We start from the raw sequence: 20,855 nt of genomic DNA, 5'->3' as shown, positions 1-20,855 counted from the left end.
CTGACCCCAGTACTTCCCAAACTGGAGCCGGTGCTGGCTCAGCACCAGCAGGTCCGTACTGGGGTCACCGCTCTGGGAGACGACGTGGGCCCGTGCCTCAGCCTCCACCTCCTGTGCCGCTTTGGCCCTGGCTCCTGGCGGGGGTTTGGGGGCACCCAGGGCCGCAGGTGTGGCCCTGAGCACCAGACCCCCCTTCAGGGTCTTCACAAACTTGGGGTTGCTTTCCATCTACACATAATGGATAAGTATGCAAAAGTATGGTTATACACTAGGAAAACATGAACATAATTGTGTATTCAGGGCCATCAGGCTTCTGAATGGACATTGATGCACTTCTCACTAGTTAGCCACTTTACACACTGTCACTATAATGCTGGACCATCATCCAATGCCCATTGAAATCACAAGATCGTGAGTTCGACTCCCGAGTCTGGGTAAAGTATTTGTGCTACCTCTTTATTTTATTTTTTTACATCTAGCATACTAATACCATTACCATTGTCAAGTAAATAATTTTTAAGAGACTGACTAAGGCGAACAGCATATGCTATCATTGTGACAGCTACACGTGCTGAAGTCTTCACAGACACGGCGTTAAACTCGCTAAACAACGAATCGTGACGAGCCCAAATTAACACTACAGCTAAATCGTTGTTATGTCTGACAAATACAAGTACAGAATCTTATTGACAAGGACAATTTATAGACAAAATCACTTACGATTGTAAGTTAAGTTGATCACTGTCTCCTACACCAATGGCTGCCAGCTATGAAATTAATATTCCTAACGGCGGTCTGTGATTGGAAACTCAAATGAAACAAACGAAACAAGCTGGCATGCCCATTGGTGGCATTTGCAGTAGACGAGGGATTGGACGAGACTGACCATGTGACTAAATGAAACAAATGAAACAAACGAAACGGAGAACAACGTTCCCAAACAGGCGCAAGGATGACACGCAAATTCGTGAAGCGTTCCTCATTTTTCCACCTTGTGCCTCTCTAGGACCTCAAAATATGATTTAAAAACATGAAAAAATATTGAATGTACTATACTTTTGAAGTGGAATGGGGAATTAGCGCCATCTAGTGGTGGTTAACGGCATTGTAAACATATGCAGTTCTTAAAAGATTCTTTAGATGTCCTCCAGGGACCATAATTGCTTTCAGTGCAAATCAGAAAACTGACAAGTATGCAAATCGTGAATAATTTGTTCATGTTAATCTAATTTAATCAAATACCTGCAAGCATCAAAGAGGTGGCCAAGGAAGTCAAATGTCAAAGAAAACATTTTAGACATTCTCAGCCGAGGGTTACAAGTACATGCAGAAGATTGCATAAAAACAAGGTCAGTCTTAAACTCTTCAATCATTCAGTGGGGGTGTTGAGGGAGGTGTGAGGAGGGAGGGGACACAGGGCAGCATGTTGTCTGTATGTTGTGGAATGGGAGAGGAAAAAGCTCTGCCTGTTCTCTGCTGTGTAGTGGGGGAGGGGAACTGTGACGGAAGAATGCGGAAGAGAATCCTTTTGTTCCGAAGCACCAATCATGGTTAGAAAAAGGTTTTGTGATCTAGAACGACCAATCATGTTGGAGAATATTAAACCAGCGCCATACTGCTTCCCTTTGCCGACTGGTGCATGTTAACAGTAGTGAACTCATAATATTTGACCGTCTACAACTTAAGACAAGAAAAGAAACAGATTAAGATTGTCGTTGTTCTGTGCCAAGGCATTTGTTAGTTTCAGATAGTTATCTGATGTCTGTTGAAAGGCTAATTTGGGAGTATAGTTGCGTAGTTGCTGAGACTTTCCTGTGATGTTTTGACCAGGTCTAGGGCTATATTTAGAGCTTCACCAGCGTGACAATTTGTGCTTGCTTCGGCAGCACATATACTAAAATTGGAACGATACAGAGAAGATTAGCATGGCCCCTGCGCAAGGATGACACGCAAATTCGTGAAGCGTTCCTCATTTTGCCCCCTTGTGCCTTTCTAGGACCTCAAAATGTGATTAAAAACATGAAAAAATATTGAATTGACTATACTTTAAAAGTTAAATGGGGAATTACCCACTTGGGCCCCCCAGTAAACTAGTACCTAGACTAGACTTACACACTACCTACTAGTACCTACTAGCCCCTAGTACACTCACTACCTACTAGTAGTACCTACTAGTAAACACTACCTACTAGTACACACTACATACTAGTACACACTACCTACTAGATACTAGTCCTTAGTAGTACTTTCTAGTGTTGTCAGTTAAACGCGTTATTAACGTTGTTAACGCAAACTCATTTTAACAGCGTCAAATTTTTTTTCGCAAGATTAGCGATCTTTTTGGCCTAGCAAACTTTGTCGTCTTTCTCACATGCTGTTGCAACAACTGGCGACGTTAGAAATACTACACCACCACACTGGATTTAGTTAGACCGGAAACAAAACAACAGGCACGCCGCAAACATTTTGGGCTTGCGAGACGGTTAAATAGTAGGCTAACGTTACGTTCTGAGTGAATGGCAAACGCGAGACACCGAAATGGATGCCAATAACATTCTGAATGGAAAGTTTACTTTTAAAAAGTTAACAAATTGTTCCATTGATAAGACCAAAGGGATGTGTGTTTTGTCATTTGAACTGAGCCATCATCGCAGCACGTCCAAGCAACACTGAATTAACAGACAAAACAAGACAAAACAGGACACAGCAATTTGGCGCCATCTTGCAATTTATAACCTCAAACATGATCATCCATCTCAGCACAACTGTCTGGCTGAAACTGTGAAACCTATGGTCCCTCAATGCTAATATATAAAAGCTTCCATAGGATTTCTACAGAGAGGCTGCTCCTCCAATAAGTTGTTATTCTCTTCATGGTGCTGAATCCTCGTTCACACGCAGCTGTTGACATAGGGAGCACCAGGATGAGTTCAACTACCATCAGTAGATTGGGAAAGTTTTCCAGTCTGTCCAAGCAGTGCTCTCTGTTGGGCCTGGGGCAGATCTGGAAAGACAACACAAGTTCAAGTTGTTCAATAATAGATAATAACCATACATGCAAACTGTGTAGCTGGTGAAACTATGAGACCAGGCAAGTCCATTTTGAAACAATAGTGTTCTCCATGTGAGCAAACACGACAGGATAGTCCTTGAGAAGCGTTGTAAGAGCTCTTTCCACGTGGGAGCCACCTCGGTCCTCCCAGGTTTGTCAGCTTCCACACCTTCTTCTGGAGGACTTCACTGAGTGCTTTAAGCTCCATCCAAGCTTTTGGCAAGTAATGATAAAGCTTATAAAAGCCTCGGAGGAGCTCAGACACCTGAATGAAAAGGAAAGTTAGTATATAGTACATTGATTATTGTGAAATTAGTTCACGCACAATTACCTTCATCCTATCATCCCTATTTATGGCATCCATGGCTGCAAGTTACAGTCTGTGGCCCAGGCACTGGATGTTTGTGAGGTACCTCTTCTCGGAGGAGAGTGGAGTCCCCCCCCCCTCCCCCCACGTTTCCCAACCATCACTGGGGCTCCATCTGAACCCAGGCCAACCAGCTTCTCCTTCCAGCCTCGACCGCTCTCTCCCAGGACAATGTCGGTGAACCCCCCCACCCTATTCCTCCTCCTCCTCCAGAGACAGTCTCCCGTACCACTGCCTGGAGGAAACGAAAGAGGGAGGAGGCGGCGGCAGGTGGCACCGACCAGCCCCGGAAGGCCACATCAGGTGCCAGATGTCCAGCCGAACCACCAGCCGGTCCCAGTTGGCGAACAAGGCAGCTGTCTTGGATCCGCCGAAGCTGGAGCAACAGTCCCGGTCCACGTAGATCAGCTGGGGTGGAGGCACCCCGGCGAGTCGGTACCGCTCCTGTAGCCCGGCCGCCATGGGGAGCAGCAGGTCCACGCTCTCAACGCTGGTGAGCACGCTCACGAGGACCTGCCCGTGCTCATTCCCAACGTTGGTAACCCAGGCGGCCGTGTTGGCAGCGTTACCAGCGAGCTTCTTGGTCACCTGGACACAAGGAGAGGGCAGGAGAGAGGGGAGAGACAGGGAGAGACAGAGACAGACAGATTAAGTGACATGCATGCAAACAACGTGTGAAAATCTGACAGATGGGTATTACAGCAAGATGAAGCTAGTGAACACACGTTACCTTCTTGGTTGAGTCCATCTTTAGGATGGACCCAAACACTGAGGTGACCCTGGCCTTCACCTCGTCCAGCCGCGACAGCACGTCCATGCTGTAGACGGTCAGCAGCCAGACGGGTGTGGGCACCGGCGGCATGGCTGGTGGTGGTGGAAACTGCCGGTGCCCAAGGCCAGGAAGTGCTCGCACTCGTCGAGGTACTGCATCGCGCGCCGCATCCAGGCTTCGCTGTGGCTCTCGCACAGCTTGGTGTAGAGCTGAGTGGCGCTGTTCCCCAAAAGCACGCTCCCTCAGCATGGTAACTACCCGCAGGTCACAGGACAACCTGAAAAGGGACAGTGAGGGAGAGACAATGGAAATGCTTAATACCTAATAAAATATCAAGTATTGAAAAACTGGTTGCTGGAGGTCTCCGCTTACTTGTACGTGAGGACAGCTGGAAACAAGCAACGGTGGGCTGCGTCCAGCTGCCTCACGACGCCCTGTGACCATGCCACAACCTTCTTCGTACACCGAGAGCATGCCAGGTACTCAGTGGCCATGAGATACCAGGCATCGATGTCTCCAGGATCCACCCGGTGTGGATCTGTACACGGAGACCGGCAGGCTGACCAAGGGCAGCGTCAGTCTGCCGGTTTATCGCTGCGCGCGCGCGGTTCAACATCGCTGGAGTCGTTCCACCTCCATATAAACCGGTTCATCCATGGTAATTGATTGACGTACACCATCTTTTTTTTCTGTGTGTATAATCGGTTTCAGATAGGTGTCTCGTTCTCTGTGTGATCGCACGCCTTTTTGTCTTCCTCCTTCAGGAACATCAGCGAACGCTGTACATTTTCAGGCGTTCCTGCTGGATGGACTGGTGAGGTGGAACGAAAACCGCGCCGCAGTGGAGGGACGGGAGCAGCCTCTGCTCTCCTACAGTGGCCGTCTGGGACGAGGGCTTTGAAGAGGCAGGCGACGACGAGGATGACCCTACCATCCATGTCGACCTGCCTCTTCCCGACGCCTCGTCCTCCAGCTCAGCGGCGGCAACTCGGTCAGGCGTTCACGCTGGTGCACCCAGGTCTGGGCCGTCCGTTCCGGGCGCCCCCCCTGACAATGACAGCGAGAACCCTCCTGAGGCCCCGGAGTTGATGGCCCAGACCAACCTACAGCTGTTTCAGCTAAATCAAAGGACGTTGTCCCAATGGTGAGATATCTGGAAATGTAACAGTATTAGGGAGGGCAGTCTCTATAAACATGACTGTGTGTGTGTAATACATGAATGACAGAATGTTGTCTGTGTGTTACAGGTACTGCATGCGTCAGAGGGAGAGGGCCATCCTCCTACAGGACTTGGTCCCCCCTGCTCCTGGACCAAGCCTTGCTGCCCAGCCTCTCCCTGCTGCCAGGCCCCTCCACTATCAGCAGGAGGGACACCGGCAGCCCTTTGCCTTCCTGACGCCGCAGGACCTCGCACGCCAGGCTACCCAGCAGCGATGGCCCGCCCCAGTGCCCATTCCGCCAGCCCCCAGCCTCGACCGCTCTCTCCCAGGACAATGTCGGTGAACCCCCCCACCCTCTTCCTCCTCCAGAGACAGTCTCCCGTACCACTGCCTGGAGGAAACGAAAGAGGGAGGAGGCGGCGGCAGGTGGCACCGACCAGCCCCGGAAGGCCACATCAGGTGCCAGATGTCCAGCCGAACCACCAGCCGGTCCCAGTTGGCGAACAAGGCAGCTGTCTTGGATCCGCCGAAGCTGGAGCAACAGTCCCGGTCCACGTAGATCAGCTGGGGTGGAGGCACCCCGGCGAGTCGGTACCGCTCCTGTAGCCCGGCCGCCATGGGGAGCAGCAGGTCCACGCTCTCAACGCTGGTGAGCACGCTCACGAGGACCTGCCCGTGCTCATTCCCAACGTTGGTAACCCAGGCGGCCGTGTTGGCAGCGTTACCAGCGAGCTTCTTGGTCACCTGGACACAAGGAGAGGGCAGGAGAGAGGGGAGAGACAGGGAGAGACAGAGACAGACAGATTAAGTGACATGCATGCAAACAACGTGTGAAAATCTGACAGATGGGTATTACAGCAAGATGAAGCTAGTGAACACACGTTACCTTCTTGGTTGAGTCCATCTTTAGGATGGACCCAAACACTGAGGTGACCCTGGCCTTCACCTCGTCCAGCCGCGACAGCACGTCCATGCTGTAGACGGTCAGCAGCCAGACGGGTGTGGGCACCGGCGGCATGGCTGGTGGTGGTGGAAACTGCCGGTGCCCAAGGCCAGGAAGTGCTCGCACTCGTCGAGGTACTGCATCGCGCGCCGCATCCAGGCTTCGCTGTGGCTCTCGCACAGCTTGGTGTAGAGCTGAGTGGCGCTGTTCCCCAAAAGCGCGCTCCCTCAGCATGGTAACTACCCGCAGGTCACAGGACAACCTGAAAAGGGACAGTGAGGGAGAGACAATGGAAATGCTTAATACCTAATAAAATATCAAGTATTGAAAAACTGGTTGCTGGAGGTCTCCGCTTACTTGTACGTGAGGACAGCTGGAAACAAGCAACGGTGGGCTGCGTCCAGCTGCCTCACGACGCCCTGTGACCATGCCACAACCTTCTTCGTACACCGAGAGCATGCCAGGTACTCAGTGGCCATGAGATACCAGGCATCGATGTCTCCAGGATCCACCCGGTGTGGATCTGTACACGGAGACCGGCAGGCTGACCAAGGGCAGCGTCAGTCTGCCGGTTTATCGCTGCGCGCGCGCGGTTCAACATCGCTGGAGTCGTTCCACCTCCATATAAACCGGTTCATCCATGGTAATTGATTGACGTACACCATCTTTTTTTTCTGTGTGTATAATCGGTTTCAGATAGGTGTCTCGTTCTCTGTGTGATCGCACGCCTTTTTGTCTTCCTCCTTCAGGAACATCAGCGAACGCTGTACATTTTCAGGCGTTCCTGCTGGATGGACTGGTGAGGTGGAACGAAAACCGCGCCGCAGTGGAGGGACGGGAGCAGCCTCTGCTCTCCTACAGTGGCCGTCTGGGACGAGGGCTTTGAAGAGGCAGGCGACGACGAGGATGACCCTACCATCCATGTCGACCTGCCTCTTCCCGACGCCTCGTCCTCCAGCTCAGCGGCGGCAACTCAGTCAGGCGTTCACGCTGGTGCACCCAGGTCTGGGCCGTCCGTTCCGGGCGCCCCCCCTGACAATGACAGCGAGAACCCTCCTGAGGCCCCGGAGTTGATGGCCCAGACCAACCTACAGCTGTTTCAGCTAAATCAAAGGACGTTGTCCCAATGGTGAGATATCTGGAAATGTAACAGTATTAGGGAGGGCAGTCTCTATAAACATGACTGTGTGTGTGTAATACATGAATGACAGAATGTTGTCTGTGTGTTACAGGTACTGCATGCGTCAGAGGGAGAGGGAGAGGGCCATCCTCCTACAGGACTTGGTCCCCCCTGCTCCTGGACCAAGCCTTGCTGCCCAGCCTCTCCCTGCTGCCAGGCCCCTCCACTATCAGCAGGAGGGACACCGGCAGCCCTTTGCCTTCCTGACGCCGCAGGACCTCGCACGCCAGGCTACCCAGCAGCGATGGCCCGCCCCAGTGCCCATTCCGCCAGCCCCCAGCCTCGACCGCTCTCTCCCAGGACAATGTCGGTGAACCCCCCCACCCTCTTCCTCCTCCAGAGACAGTCTCCCGTACCACTGCCTGGAGGAAACGAAAGAGGGAGGAGGCGGCGGCAGGTGGCACCGACCAACCCCGGAAGGCCACATCAGGTGCCAGATGTCCAGCCGAACCACCAGCCGGTCCCAGTTGGCGAACAAGGCAGCTGTCTTGGATCCGCCGAAGCTGGAGCAACAGTCCCGGTCCACGTAGATCAGCTGGGGTGGAGGCACCCCGGCGAGTCGGTACCGCTCCTGTAGCCCAGCCGCCATGGGGAGCAGCAGGTCCACGCTCTCAACGCTGGTGAGCACGCTCACGAGGACCTGCCCGTGCTCATTCCCAACGTTGGTAACCCAGGCGGCCGTGTTGGCAGCGTTACCAGCGAGCTTCTTGGTCACCTGGACACAAGGAGAGGGCAGGAGAGAGGGGAGAGACAGGGAGAGACAGAGACAGACAGATTAAGTGACATGCATGCAAACAACGTGTGAAAATCTGACAGATGGGTATTACAGCAAGATGAAGCTAGTGAACACACGTTACCTTCTTGGTTGAGTCCATCTTTAGGATGGACCCAAACACTGAGGTGACCCTGGCCTTCACCTCGTCCAGCCGCGACAGCACGTCCATGCTGTAGACGGTCAGCAGCCAGACGGGTGTGGGCACCGGCGGCATGGCTGGTGGTGGTGGAAACTGCCGGTGCCCAAGGCCAGGAAGTGCTCGCACTCGCCGAGGTACTGCATCGCGCGCCGCATCCAGGCTTCGCTGTGGCTCTCGCACAGCTTGGTGTAGAGCTGAGTGGCGCTGTTCCCCAAAAGCGCGCTCCCTCAGCATGGTAACTACCCGCAGGTCACAGGACAACCTGAAAAGGGACAGTGAGGGAGAGACAATGGAAATGCTTAATACCTAATAAAATATCAAGTATTGAAAAACTGGTTGCTGGAGGTCTCCGCTTACTTGTACGTGAGGACAGCTGGAAACAAGCAACGGTGGGCTGCGTCCAGCTGCCTCACGACGCCCTGTGACCATGCCACAACCTTCTTCGTACACCGAGAGCATGCCAGGTACTCAGTGGCCATGAGATACCAGGCATCGATGTCTCCAGGATCCACCCGGTGTGGATCTGTACACGGAGACCGGCAGGCTGACCAAGGGCAGCGTCAGTCTGCCGGTTTATCGCTGCGCGCGCGCGGTTCAACATCGCTGGAGTCGTTCCACCTCCATATAAACCGGTTCATCCATGGTAATTGATTGACGTACACCATCTTTTTTTTCTGTGTGTATAATCGGTTTCAGATAGGTGTCTCGTTCTCTGTGTGATCGCACGCCTTTTTGTCTTCCTCCTTCAGGAACATCAGCGAACGCTGTACATTTTCAGGCGTTCCTGCTGGATGGACTGGTGAGGTGGAACGAAAACCGCGCCGCAGTGGAGGGACGGGAGCAGCCTCTGCTCTCCTACAGTGGCCGTCTGGGACGAGGGCTTTGAAGAGGCAGGCGACGACGAGGATGACCCTACCATCCATGTCGACCTGCCTCTTCCCGACGCCTCGTCCTCCAGCTCAGCGGCGGCAACTCAGTCAGGCGTTCACGCTGGTGCACCCAGGTCTGGGCCGTCCGTTCCGGGCGCCCCCCCTGACAATGACAGCGAGAACCCTCCTGAGGCCCCGGAGTTGATGGCCCAGACCAACCTACAGCTGTTTCAGCTAAATCAAAGGACGTTGTCCCAATGGTGAGATATCTGGAAATGTAACAGTATTAGGGAGGGCAGTCTCTATAAACATGACTGTGTGTGTGTAATACATGAATGACAGAATGTTGTCTGTGTGTTACAGGTACTGCATGCGTCAGAGGGAGAGGGAGAGGGCCATCCTCCTACAGGACTTGGTCCCCCCTGCTCCTGGACCAAGCCTTGCTGCCCAGCCTCTCCCTGCTGCCAGGCCCCTCCACTATCAGCAGGAGGGACACCGGCAGCCCTTTGCCTTCCTGACGCCGCAGGACCTCGCACGCCAGGCTACCCAGCAGCGATGGCCCGCCCCAGTGCCCATTCCGCCAGCCCCCAGCCTCGACCGCTCTCTCCCAGGACAATGTCGGTGAACCCCCCCACCCTCTTCCTCCTCCAGAGACAGTCTCCCGTACCACTGCCTGGAGGAAACGAAAGAGAGAGGAGGCGGCGGCAGGTGGCACCGACCAGCCCCGGAAGGCCACATCAGGTGCCAGATGTCCAGCCGAACCACCAGCCGGTCCCAGTTGGCGAACAAGGCAGCTGTCTTGGATCCGCCGAAGCTGGAGCAACAGTCCCGGTCCACGTAGATCAGCTGGGGTGGAGGCACCCCGGCGAGTCGGTACCGCTCCTGTAGCCCGGCCGCCATGGGGAGCAGCAGGTCCACGCTCTCAACGCTGGTGAGCACGCTCACGAGGACCTGCCCGTGCTCATTCCCAACGTTGGTAACCCAGGCGGCCGTGTTGGCAGCGTTACCAGCGAGCTTCTTGGTCACCTGGACACAAGGAGAGGGCAGGAGAGAGGGGAGAGACAGGGAGAGACAGAGACAGACAGATTAAGTGACATGCATGCAAACAACGTGTGAAAATCTGACAGATGGGTATTACAGCAAGATGAAGCTAGTGAACACACGTTACCTTCTTGGTTGAGTCCATCTTTAGGATGGACCCAAACACTGAGGTGACCCTGGCCTTCACCTCGTCCAGCCGCGACAGCACGTCCATGCTGTAGACGGTCAGCAGCCAGACGGGTGTGGGCACCGGCGGCATGGCTGGTGGTGGTGGAAACTGCCGGTGCCCAAGGCCAGGAAGTGCTCGCACTCGCCGAGGTACTGCATCGCGCGCCGCATCCAGGCTTCGCTGTGGCTCTCGCACAGCTTGGTGTAGAGCTGAGTGGCGCTGTTCCCCAAAAGCGCGCTCCCTCAGCATGGTAACTACCCGCAGGTCACAGGACAACCTGAAAAGGGACAGTGAGGGAGAGACAATGGAAATGCTTAATACCTAATAAAATATCAAGTATTGAAAAACTGGTTGCTGGAGGTCTCCGCTTACTTGTACGTGAGGACAGCTGGAAACAAGCAACGGTGGGCTGCGTCCAGCTGCCTCACGACGCCCTGTGACCATGCCACAACCTTCTTCGTACACCGAGAGCATGCCAGGTACTCAGTGGCCATGAGATACCAGGCATCGATGTCTCCAGGATCCACCCGGTGTGGATCTGTACACGGAGACCGGCAGGCTGACCAAGGGCAGCGTCAGTCTGCCGGTTTATCGCTGCGCGCGCGCGGTTCAACATCGCTGGAGTCGTTCCACCTCCATATAAACCGGTTCATCCATGGTAATTGATTGACGTACACCATCTTTTTTTTCTGTGTGTATAATCGGTTTCAGATAGGTGTCTCGTTCTCTGTGTGATCGCACGCCTTTTTGTCTTCCTCCTTCAGGAACATCAGCGAACGCTGTACATTTTCAGGCGTTCCTGCTGGATGGACTGGTGAGGTGGAACGAAAACCGCGCCGCAGTGGAGGGACGGGAGCAGCCTCTGCTCTCCTACAGTGGCCGTCTGGGACGAGGGCTTTGAAGAGGCAGGCGACGACGAGGATGACCCTACCATCCATGTCGACCTGCCTCTTCCCGACGCCTCGTCCTCCAGCTCAGCGGCGGCAACTCAGTCAGGCGTTCACGCTGGTGCACCCAGGTCTGGGCCGTCCGTTCCGGGCGCCCCCCCTGACAATGACAGCGAGAACCCTCCTGAGGCCCCGGAGTTGATGGCCCAGACCAACCTACAGCTGTTTCAGCTAAATCAAAGGACGTTGTCCCAATGGTGAGATATCTGGAAATGTAACAGTATTAGGGAGGGCAGTCTCTATAAACATGACTGTGTGTGTGTAATACATGAATGACAGAATGTTGTCTGTGTGTTACAGGTACTGCATGCGTCAGAGGGAGAGGGAGAGGGCCATCCTCCTACAGGACTTGGTCCCCCCTGCTCCTGGACCAAGCCTTGCTGCCCAGCCTCTCCCTGCTGCCAGGCCCCTCCACTATCAGCAGGAGGGACACCGGCAGCCCTTTGCCTTCCTGACGCCGCAGGACCTCGCACGCCAGGCTACCCAGCAGCGATGGCCCGCCCCAGTGCCCATTCCGCCAGCCCCCAGCCTCGACCGCTCTCTCCCAGGACAATGTCGGTGAACCCCCCCACCCTCTTCCTCCTCCAGAGACAGTCTCCCGTACCACTGCCTGGAGGAAACGAAAGAGGGAGGAGGCGGCGGCAGGTGGCACCGACCAGCCCCGGAAGGCCACATCAGGTGCCAGATGTCCAGCCGAACCACCAGCCGGTCCCAGTTGGCGAACAAGGCAGCTGTCTTGGATCCGCCGAAGCTGGAGCAACAGTCCCGGTCCACGTAGATCAGCTGGGGTGGAGGCACCCCGGCGAGTCGGTACCGCTCCTGTAGCCCGGCCGCCATGGGGAGCAGCAGGTCCACGCTCTCAACGCTGGTGAGCACGCTCACGAGGACCTGCCCGTGCTCATTCCCAACGTTGGTAACCCAGGCGGCCGTGTTGGCAGCGTTACCAGCGAGCTTCTTGGTCACCTGGACACAAGGAGAGGGCAGGAGAGAGGGGAGAGACAGGGAGAGACAGAGACAGACAGATTAAGTGACATGCATGCAAACAACGTGTGAAAATCTGACAGATGGGTATTACAGCAAGATGAAGCTAGTGAACACACGTTACCTTCTTGGTTGAGTCCATCTTTAGGATGGACCCAAACACTGAGGTGACCCTGGCCTTCACCTCGTCCAGCCGCGACAGCACGTCCATGCTGTAGACGGTCAGCAGCCAGACGGGTGTGGGCACCGGCGGCATGGCTGGTGGTGGTGGAAACTGCCGGTGCCCAAGGCCAGGAAGTGCTCGCACTCGCCGAGGTACTGCATCGCGCGCCGCATCCAGGCTTCGCTGTGGCTCTCGCACAGCTTGGTGTAGAGCTGAGTGGCGCTGTTCCCCAAAAGCGCGCTCCCTCAGCATGGTAACTACCCGCAGGTCACAGGACAACCTGAAAAGGGACAGTGAGGGAGAGACAATGGAAATGCTTAATACCTAATAAAATATCAAGTATTGAAAAACTGGTTGCTGGAGGTCTCCGCTTACTTGTACGTGAGGACAGCTGGAAACAAGCAACGGTGGGCTGCGTCCAGCTGCCTCACGACGCCCTGTGACCATGCCACAACCTTCTTCGTACACCGAGAGCATGCCAGGTACTCAGTGGCCATGAGATACCAGGCATCGATGTCTCCAGGATCCACCCGGTGTGGATCTGTACACGGAGACCGGCAGGCTGACCAAGGGCAGCGTCAGTCTGCCGGTTTATCGCTGCGCGCGCGCGGTTCAACATCGCTGGAGTCGTTCCACCTCCATATAAACCGGTTCATCCATGGTAATTGATTGACGTACACCATCTTTTTTTTCTGTGTGTATAATCGGTTTCAGATAGGTGTCTCGTTCTCTGTGTGATCGCACGCCTTTTTGTCTTCCTCCTTCAGGAACATCAGCGAACGCTGTACATTTTCAGGCGTTCCTGCTGGATGGACTGGTGAGGTGGAACGAAAACCGCGCCGCAGTGGAGGGACGGGAGCAGCCTCTGCTCTCCTACAGTGGCCGTCTGGGACGAGGGCTTTGAAGAGGCAGGCGACGACGAGGATGACCCTACCATCCATGTCGACCTGCCTCTTCCCGACGCCTCGTCCTCCAGCTCAGCGGCGGCAACTCAGTCAGGCGTTCACGCTGGTGCACCCAGGTCTGGGCCGTCCGTTCCGGGCGCCCCCCCTGACAATGACAGCGAGAACCCTCCTGAGGCCCCGGAGTTGATGGCCCAGACCAACCTACAGCTGTTTCAGCTAAATCAAAGGACGTTGTCCCAATGGTGAGATATCTGGAAATGTAACAGTATTAGGGAGGGCAGTCTCTATAAACATGACTGTGTGTGTGTAATACATGAATGACAGAATGTTGTCTGTGTGTTACAGGTACTGCATGCGTCAGAGGGAGAGGGAGAGGGCCATCCTCCTACAGGACTTGGTCCCCCCTGCTCCTGGACCAAGCCTTGCTGCCCAGCCTCTCCCTGCTGCCAGGCCCCTCCACTATCAGCAGGAGGGACACCGGCAGCCCTTTGCCTTCCTGACGCCGCAGGACCTCGCACGCCAGGCTACCCAGCAGCGATGGCCCGCCCCAGTGCCCATTCCGCCAGCCCCCAGCCTCGACCGCTCTCTCCCAGGACAATGTCGGTGAACCCCCCCACCCTCTTCCTCCTCCAGAGACAGTCTCCCGTACCACTGCCTGGAGGAAACGAAAGAGGGAGGAGGCGGCGGCAGGTGGCACCGACCAGCCCCGGAAGGCCACATCAGGTGCCAGATGTCCAGCCGAACCACCAGCCGGTCCCAGTTGGCGAACAAGGCAGCTGTCTTGGATCCGCCGAAGCTGGAGCAACAGTCCCGGTCCACGTAGATCAGCTGGGGTGGAGGCACCCCGGCGAGTCGGTACCGCTCCTGTAGCCCGGCCGCCATGGGGAGCAGCAGGTCCACGCTCTCAACGCTGGTGAGCACGCTCACGAGGACCTGCCCGTGCTCATTCCCAACGTTGGTAACCCAGGCGGCCGTGTTGGCAGCGTTACCAGCGAGCTTCTTGGTCACCTGGACACAAGGAGAGGGCAGGAGAGAGGGGAGAGACAGGGAGAGACAGAGACAGACAGATTAAGTGACATGCATGCAAACAACGTGTGAAAATCTGACAGATGGGTATTACAGCAAGATGAAGCTAGTGAACACACGTTACCTTCTTGGTTGAGTCCATCTTTAGGATGGACCCAAACACTGAGGTGACCCTGGCCTTCACCTCGTCCAGCCGCGACAGCACGTCCATGCTGTAGACGGTCAGCAGCCAGACGGGTGTGGGCACCGGCGGCATGGCTGGTGGTGGTGGAAACTGCCGGTGCCCAAGGCCAGGAAGTGCTCGCACTCGCCGAGGTACTGCATCGCGCGCCGCATCCAGGCTTCGCTGTGGCTCTCGCACAGCTTGGTGTAGAGCTGAGTGGCGCTGTTCCCCAAAAGCGCGCTCCCTCAGCATGGTAACTACCCGCAGGTCACAGGACAACCTGAAAAGGGACAGTGAGGGAGAGACAATGGAAATGCTTAATACCTAATAAAATATCAAGTATTGAAAAACTGGTTGCTGGAGGTCTCCGCTTACTTGTACGTGAGGACAGCTGGAAACAAGCAACGGTGGGCTGCGTCCAGTTGAACGTCTGACCCCAGTACTTCCCAAACTGGAGCCGGTGCTGGCTCAGCACCAGCAGGTCCGTACTGGGGTCACCGCTCTGGGAGACGACGTGGGCCCGTGCCTCAGCCTCCACCTCCTGTGCCGCTTTGGCCCTGGCTCCTGGCGGGGGTTTGGGGGCACCCAGGGCCGCAGGTGTGGCCCTGAGCACCAGACCCCCCTTCAGGGTCTTCACAAACTTGGGGTTGCTTTCCATCTACACATAATGGATAAGTATGCAAAAGTATGGTTATACACTAGGAAAACATGAACATAATTGTGTATTCAGGGCCATCAGGCTTCTGAATGGACATTGATGCACTTCTCACTAGTTAGCCACTTTACACACTGTCACTATAATGCTGGACCATCATCCAATGCCCATTGAAATCACAAGATCGTGAGTTCGACTCCCGAGTCTGGGTAAAGTATTTGTGCTACCTCTTTATTTTATTTTTTTACATCTAGCATACTAATACCATTACCATTGTCAAGTAAATAATTTTTAAGAGACTGACTAAGGCGAACAGCATATGCTATCATTGTGACAGCTACACGTGCTGAAGTCTTCACAGACACGGCGTTAAACTCGCTAAACAACGAATCGTGACGAGCCCAAATTAACACTACAGCTAAATCGTTGTTATGTCTGACAAATACAAGTACAGAATCTTATTGACAAGGACAATTTATAGACAAAATCACTTACGATTGTAAGTTAAGTTGATCACTGTCTCCTACACCAATGGCTGCCAGCTATGAAATTAATATTCCTAACGGCGGTCTGTGATTGGAAACTCAAATGAAACAAACGAAACAAGCTGGCATGCCCATTGGTGGCATTTGCAGTAGACGAGGGATTGGACGAGACTGACCATGTGACTAAATGAAACAAATGAAACAAACGAAACGGAGAACAACGTTCCCAAACAGGCGCAAGGATGACACGCAAATTCGTGAAGCGTTCCTCATTTTTCCACCTTGTGCCTCTCTAGGACCTCAAAATATGATTTAAAAACATGAAAAAATATTGAATGTACTATACTTTTGAAGTGGAATGGGGAATTAGCGCCATCTAGTGGTGGTTAACGGCATTGTAAACATATGCAGTTCTTAAAAGATTCTTTAGATGTCCTCCAGGGAACATAATTGCTTTCAGTGCAAATCAGAAAACTGACAAGTATGCAAATCGTGAATAATTTGTTCATGTTAATCTAATTTAATCAAATACCTGCAAGCATCAAAGAGGTGGCCAAGGAAGTCAAATGTCAAAGAAAACATTTTAGACATTCTCAGCCGAGGGTTACAAGTACATGCAGAAGATTGCATAAAAACAAGGTCAGTCTTAAACTCTTCAATCATTCAGTGGGGGTGTTGAGGGAGGTGTGAGGAGGGAGGGGACACAGGGCAGCATGTTGTCTGTATGTTGTGGAATGGGAGAGGAAAAAGCTCTGCCTGTTCTCTGCTGTGTAGTGGGGGAGGGGAACTGTGACGGAAGAATGCGGAAGAGAATCCTTTTGTTCCGAAGCACCAATCATGGTTAGAAAAAGGTTTTGTGATCTAGAACGACCAATCATGTTGGAGAATATTAAACCAGCGCCATACTGCTTCCCTTTGCCGACTGGTGCCTGTTAACAGTAGTGAACTCATAATATTTGACCGTCTACAACTTAAGACAAGAAAAGAAACAGTTTAAGATTGTCGTTGTTCTGTGCCAAGTCATTTGTTAGTTTCAGATAGTTATCTGATGTAGTAATTTTTTTATCACTAGAAATGTGATTTCATTTTTGTTCTTTTTATATCCAGGATGTGTTTAATAAATTGTTAAACATGTTAACAGAATAACACAACTTATAAGTCTTTGGTTTTGTTGTAATAATTATAAATTACAACTTTTGGAGGGGGGGCCAGTACGTTTCAAACCCACTGGCCCGATGGGACCAGTGCCAAAAAATGTTAATGTTGAGCCCTGAAGGGTTTAAAATCGCCCCTTCTAGGAGGACTTATTGATAAGTGCATCATACATTTAAGGCATAGCTAAGACTTGCATACAGTACATAATGTCACATTAGATAATGTACTTAAACTCAAGCTTGTGTGGTGCGTCGCTGTATATCAGTTGTAAAAATTACCCATCTTCAACTGACGTAAGCACACCCCACAATTTCCACAGAAATTGTACCCTCTCTAGTTACATTAATAATTGCATTGCAGGTCGATTTTAAAGGTGTGCCCCTAAATTTTCTGCTTGCGCTCCTAAAATTCAGTCAGGGGCTACGGTGCTCCTAGTAAAAAGGTTAGTCTGGAGCCCTGCTATAGATAGCGACGTAGGTATGATAGCTTGGAACTTCTGAAACAAAAGTAAATGTGGAGATAGTATAGCAACAATAGCATTTGGTTATTGTTCAATTACAGTGGCAAAATTGTCATGCTATGTGTGCTTCGCCCACCTTCACACAAAGCTGCCAGCAAGGAGCGCAGCAAGCATATTACCGCAAAAAAAACTCCCAACCTGCCTTCAGTCAATACTGAATCACACTCCTCAAAGCCCGTAAAAACAAAGAACGCCCAACGTGGGGCTCGAACCCACGACCCTGAGATTAAGAGTCTCATGCTCTACCGACTGAGCTAGCCGGGCCATGAGTGAGCTGATTTATCTCTGAGTTCAAAACTGCTCACACAGATCCTATTATTTTCGACAATAATAAGTTGACAAATATGGTATTGTCAACCATGGTGGCCATTCAAATTTGAGAGCATATAGTTAACCACCCTTTAAAATAGAGACATCAAGGCTAGCAGTGCTAGCCTAGCGCTACCTTAGCTATAGCAATGTTGCCAGCAATCCTAGTTATCATCAATCTACAGTAGTTTCAGTTAGGTATCTAGCATTAGTAGTTAGTGGATAGACGTAAACTGTTCTATAACACATCCTGCAGGCAAAAAAAAAAAACACATGCCCCGTGTGAGGCTCGAACTCACGACCTTCAGATTATGAGACTGACGCGCTGCCTACTGCGCCAACGAGGCCTGAAACAATGTGCCCCGTGACGTCATTTTGAAGTGAAAGAGACTACAATCTTGGGAGAAACAACAAAAAGTATAATTTTGTTGATGTTGGAGTTGATGCGCATCAATTGTGCACCGAAAGAAATAAAAGACTCACAGTAAACACTGCATGTCCGGTTGTGAGTTTTTGTGTTGCTACTACTCACCACTGGGAGGCAGCATTGCGTCGACCTTTCACATGTTGAAACGAGACCTGTGTGAGACAAGACAAACGTAATACTTTTTAATATTTCTAGTCAAACAAATACTGTAAAATACATCATTTTTGTTTAAAATATTATTGAAATCCCCCACTGACCTATAATCTGCCCACATCGACCGTTCATGTGTTCATTATACCACATACATTTTCAATAACACGCGGTTGGGATAAAGGCTGCAACAACAAGGCTAGCTATAAACGGTGTAGGCCTGCGAAGCACGTGGCCTAAGCATGGAAAGCCACTAGCCAACTTGCACAATTTTTTGCTTGGTCGCCACCACCCGAACCTAAGGTTCGACTTAATTTCACGGAGTCTGAGGTTTAACAACAAATGTCGTTTGTGCTTCAATTAAAAAATATTCTATCTACTAGGCTAACCTTACACACTTGACCATTACACAAGCATGGCCTTGTGGTTTAGTTCGTTGTTTATCAACGCTATCCATTAGGCTATGCCTACACCGCCATTAATGACATATTAATCTAGACAAAAACTATTAATACAAACAGCACCAAATATATCTTCCATGTCTTTCACGAAATTCTGAATTATGTGGGAGGAAAAAGGAGTTAGCACTTACTCGAATGGAGAAACTGAACAGTAAAGTGCGGGCATGCGAAGGACGTGGCATTTGTGTCGTGGAAAACTACTAGCGTTCGTTGTTAGTATGCCTATATCCAAACGAGGCTACAATCTAAATTCACATCACATGTACACTTATTTATTATGTTCTTTAACATCTGTAAACTTACGCTATATATTTCATCTGGTCTGAAGAACCACATGCAAAACCTTTACGCTAGCTAGGTCACCACCACCCGAACCTAAGTACGGTTCGACGTCATTTCCATGAGTCTGAGGGCGTTTAAACATCGAATGTCGTTTGCGCTTTAATTCATAATATTCTAATACAAACAGATTAACCAAATATATCTTCACGTCTTTCATGAAATATTACAATTCTGAATTATGTGGGAGGAAAAAAGAGTTAGACTAGCACTTACACGAAATGAGAAAACTGAACAGTAAAAATGGTGCGGGCCTGCGAAGGATGTGGCCTAGTAGTGTTGTGGAAAGTTACTAGTTTACGTAGTTAGATAGTATGCCTATATCCAAATGAGGCTACGATCTAAATTCACATCACATGTACACTTATGTATTATGTTCTTTAACATAAGTAAACTTACGCTATATCTTTCATCTGGTCTGAAGAAACACATGCAAAACCTTTAAGCTAGCTAGGTCAACACCACCCGAACCTAAGGTTCGACGTAATTTCAACGGTCACCACTGCCCGTCCGGATCAAAAAGGAACCTCTGGACTAGCAGAGCTTGAACATCACATCGAATGTCGTTTGCGCTTTAATTTATAATATTGTAGCTAGGCTAACCGTAGACACGTGTCCGTTCCACAATCATCGGGTTGTGGTTTAGTTCGCTGTTTATTATTAATGCTATCCGGCTATGCCTACACCGTCATTGAGAAAATATGAACCTAAACAAAAACAATTAATATAAACAGATTAAGCTAATACATCTTATAATATATCTATATAAGTCTTTCACGAAATGTTACAATTCTGAATTATGTGGGAGGAAAAGGGAGTTAGAGCTAGCTCTAGCACTTAAACGAATGGCGAAAACCGAACAGTAAAAATGGTGCGAGCATGCGAAGGACGTGGCATAATTGTATCGTGTAAAGTTACTAGTTTACCTAGTTACATGCCTATATCCAAATGATTCTACAATCTAAATTCACATCACATGTACACTTATTTATTCTTTAACATCAGTAAACTTACGCTGTAACATATGTTCCGTCATCTGGTCTGGAAAAGCACGTGCACAACTAGCCTATTAACTATAGGCCATGGGCTAACCATGCGCACCTTAGCCTCGCGACCTAATTTTCATGAGCTTTTTTTCTATAGGTTTTATATAGCAACATAAAGTTTGCATTAATTCATATAATTATGCTAACCTTTTCCATTATTATTAACCTTTGACACTAGTCCATTCCACAATCATGGGGCTGTGCGCTTTCTATAGTCTGCCCTACACCATCATTGAGGAAATATTACAAATGAAGTAAAAAAAAATAATACAAACTGCACCACATTGATGAAATATATCTTCCAAGTCTTTCACGACATGTAATCTTATAACACGATTTACCAACAGCCTTTTTTTCTTACCAACAGCCTTCTTGCAACTTTGCATGGCCAAGCACAAGGCATCCCAGAACTATCCTAACTGCGTCACTAAAATACGGTTGTGTGATCATAGGCAGACTGGCAGGCGCCACCTGGAGCTATCGTCATAGCGACAGTATCCTTGTTTTCGTAGGATTTTTAAATTCTCGAGACTATGCAGCTCTATACACTAACACCTTCTAATAGTGGATGTGCAATCCTCAGGTGTTAACAGGATACTTAGGTTGCCTATACGCGACATACCTAGAAGCTTACTTCGTGGTTGGAGTGGATGGTG

General features: G+C 51.1%; 3 protein-coding genes and 3 non-coding genes across 6 annotated transcripts; 1 reads left to right on the top strand and 5 right to left on the bottom strand.

Annotated features, from left to right (window-relative positions):
* Positions 1-1,870: 1,870 nt before the first annotated feature.
* LOC136966709 (U6 spliceosomal RNA) lies at positions 1,871-1,977 on the top strand. The gene has a single exon (XR_010879455.1). It is a non-coding gene; the product is annotated as a U6 spliceosomal RNA (small nuclear RNA).
* Positions 1,978-5,549: 3,572 nt separating this feature from the next.
* Positions 5,550-11,405, bottom strand: LOC136966505 (uncharacterized). Its single transcript, XM_067261011.1, has 10 exons — positions 11,342-11,405; positions 10,840-11,005; positions 10,426-10,744; positions 9,977-10,283; positions 8,746-8,911; positions 8,332-8,650; positions 7,799-8,189; positions 6,652-6,817; positions 6,238-6,556; positions 5,550-6,095 (listed from the first exon to the last, which is right to left on the bottom strand). Exons 1-10 carry the CDS (start codon positions 11,403-11,405, stop codon positions 5,550-5,552), a joined length of 2,763 nt encoding a protein of 920 aa, XP_067117112.1.
* A 426-nt stretch (positions 11,406-11,831) lies between these two features.
* Positions 11,832-13,499, bottom strand: LOC136966504 (uncharacterized). The gene is made up of 4 exons (XM_067261010.1): positions 13,436-13,499; positions 12,934-13,099; positions 12,520-12,838; positions 11,832-12,377 (listed from the first exon to the last, which is right to left on the bottom strand). Exons 1-4 carry the CDS (start codon positions 13,497-13,499, stop codon positions 11,832-11,834), a joined length of 1,095 nt encoding a protein of 364 aa, XP_067117111.1.
* A 426-nt stretch (positions 13,500-13,925) lies between these two features.
* On the bottom strand, positions 13,926-15,310 carry LOC136966503 (uncharacterized). The gene is made up of 4 exons (XM_067261008.1): positions 15,151-15,310; positions 15,028-15,103; positions 14,614-14,932; positions 13,926-14,471 (listed from the first exon to the last, which is right to left on the bottom strand). Exons 1-4 carry the CDS (start codon positions 15,308-15,310, stop codon positions 13,926-13,928), a joined length of 1,101 nt encoding a protein of 366 aa, XP_067117109.1.
* Positions 15,311-17,658: 2,348 nt separating this feature from the next.
* On the bottom strand, positions 17,659-17,731 carry trnak-cuu (transfer RNA lysine (anticodon CUU)). The gene has a single exon. It is a non-coding gene; the product is annotated as a tRNA-Lys (tRNA).
* A 319-nt stretch (positions 17,732-18,050) lies between these two features.
* trnam-cau (transfer RNA methionine (anticodon CAU)) lies at positions 18,051-18,123 on the bottom strand. The gene has a single exon. It is a non-coding gene; the product is annotated as a tRNA-Met (tRNA).
* Between the last annotated feature and the right edge of the window lie 2,732 nt (positions 18,124-20,855).

This window comes from Osmerus mordax, chromosome 22 (assembly GCF_038355195.1).
Source record: "Osmerus mordax isolate fOsmMor3 chromosome 22, fOsmMor3.pri, whole genome shotgun sequence".
NCBI lineage: Eukaryota > Metazoa > Chordata > Actinopteri > Osmeriformes > Osmeridae > Osmerus > Osmerus mordax.
Note: the sequence above shows the minus strand (reverse complement) of the source record. Positions and strands in the feature narration are given on the sequence as shown.

Coding starts and splice junctions, on each gene's coding strand:
- LOC136966504 (XM_067261010.1), bottom strand. CDS start 13,499: ATGGATGGTAGGGTCATCCTCGTCGTCGCCTGCCTCTTCAAAGCCCTC. Junction 12,839..12,933: donor CCAGCTGTCCTCACGTACAA/GTAAGCGGAGAC, acceptor GTCCCTTTTCAG/GTTGTCCTGTGACCTGCGGG. Junction 12,378..12,519: donor AGATGGACTCAACCAAGAAG/GTAACGTGTGTT, acceptor CCTTGTGTCCAG/GTGACCAAGAAGCTCGCTGG.
- LOC136966505 (XM_067261011.1), bottom strand. CDS start 11,405: ATGGATGGTAGGGTCATCCTCGTCGTCGCCTGCCTCTTCAAAGCCCTC. Junction 10,745..10,839: donor CCAGCTGTCCTCACGTACAA/GTAAGCGGAGAC, acceptor GTCCCTTTTCAG/GTTGTCCTGTGACCTGCGGG. Junction 6,557..6,651: donor CCAGCTGTCCTCACGTACAA/GTAAGCGGAGAC, acceptor GTCCCTTTTCAG/GTTGTCCTGTGACCTGCGGG.
- LOC136966503 (XM_067261008.1), bottom strand. CDS start 15,310: ATGGAAAGCAACCCCAAGTTTGTGAAGACCCTGAAGGGGGGTCTGGTG. Junction 15,104..15,150: donor CCACGTCGTCTCCCAGAGCG/GTGACCCCAGTA, acceptor CACCGGCTCCAG/TTTGGGAAGTACTGGGGTCA. Junction 14,472..14,613: donor AGATGGACTCAACCAAGAAG/GTAACGTGTGTT, acceptor CCTTGTGTCCAG/GTGACCAAGAAGCTCGCTGG.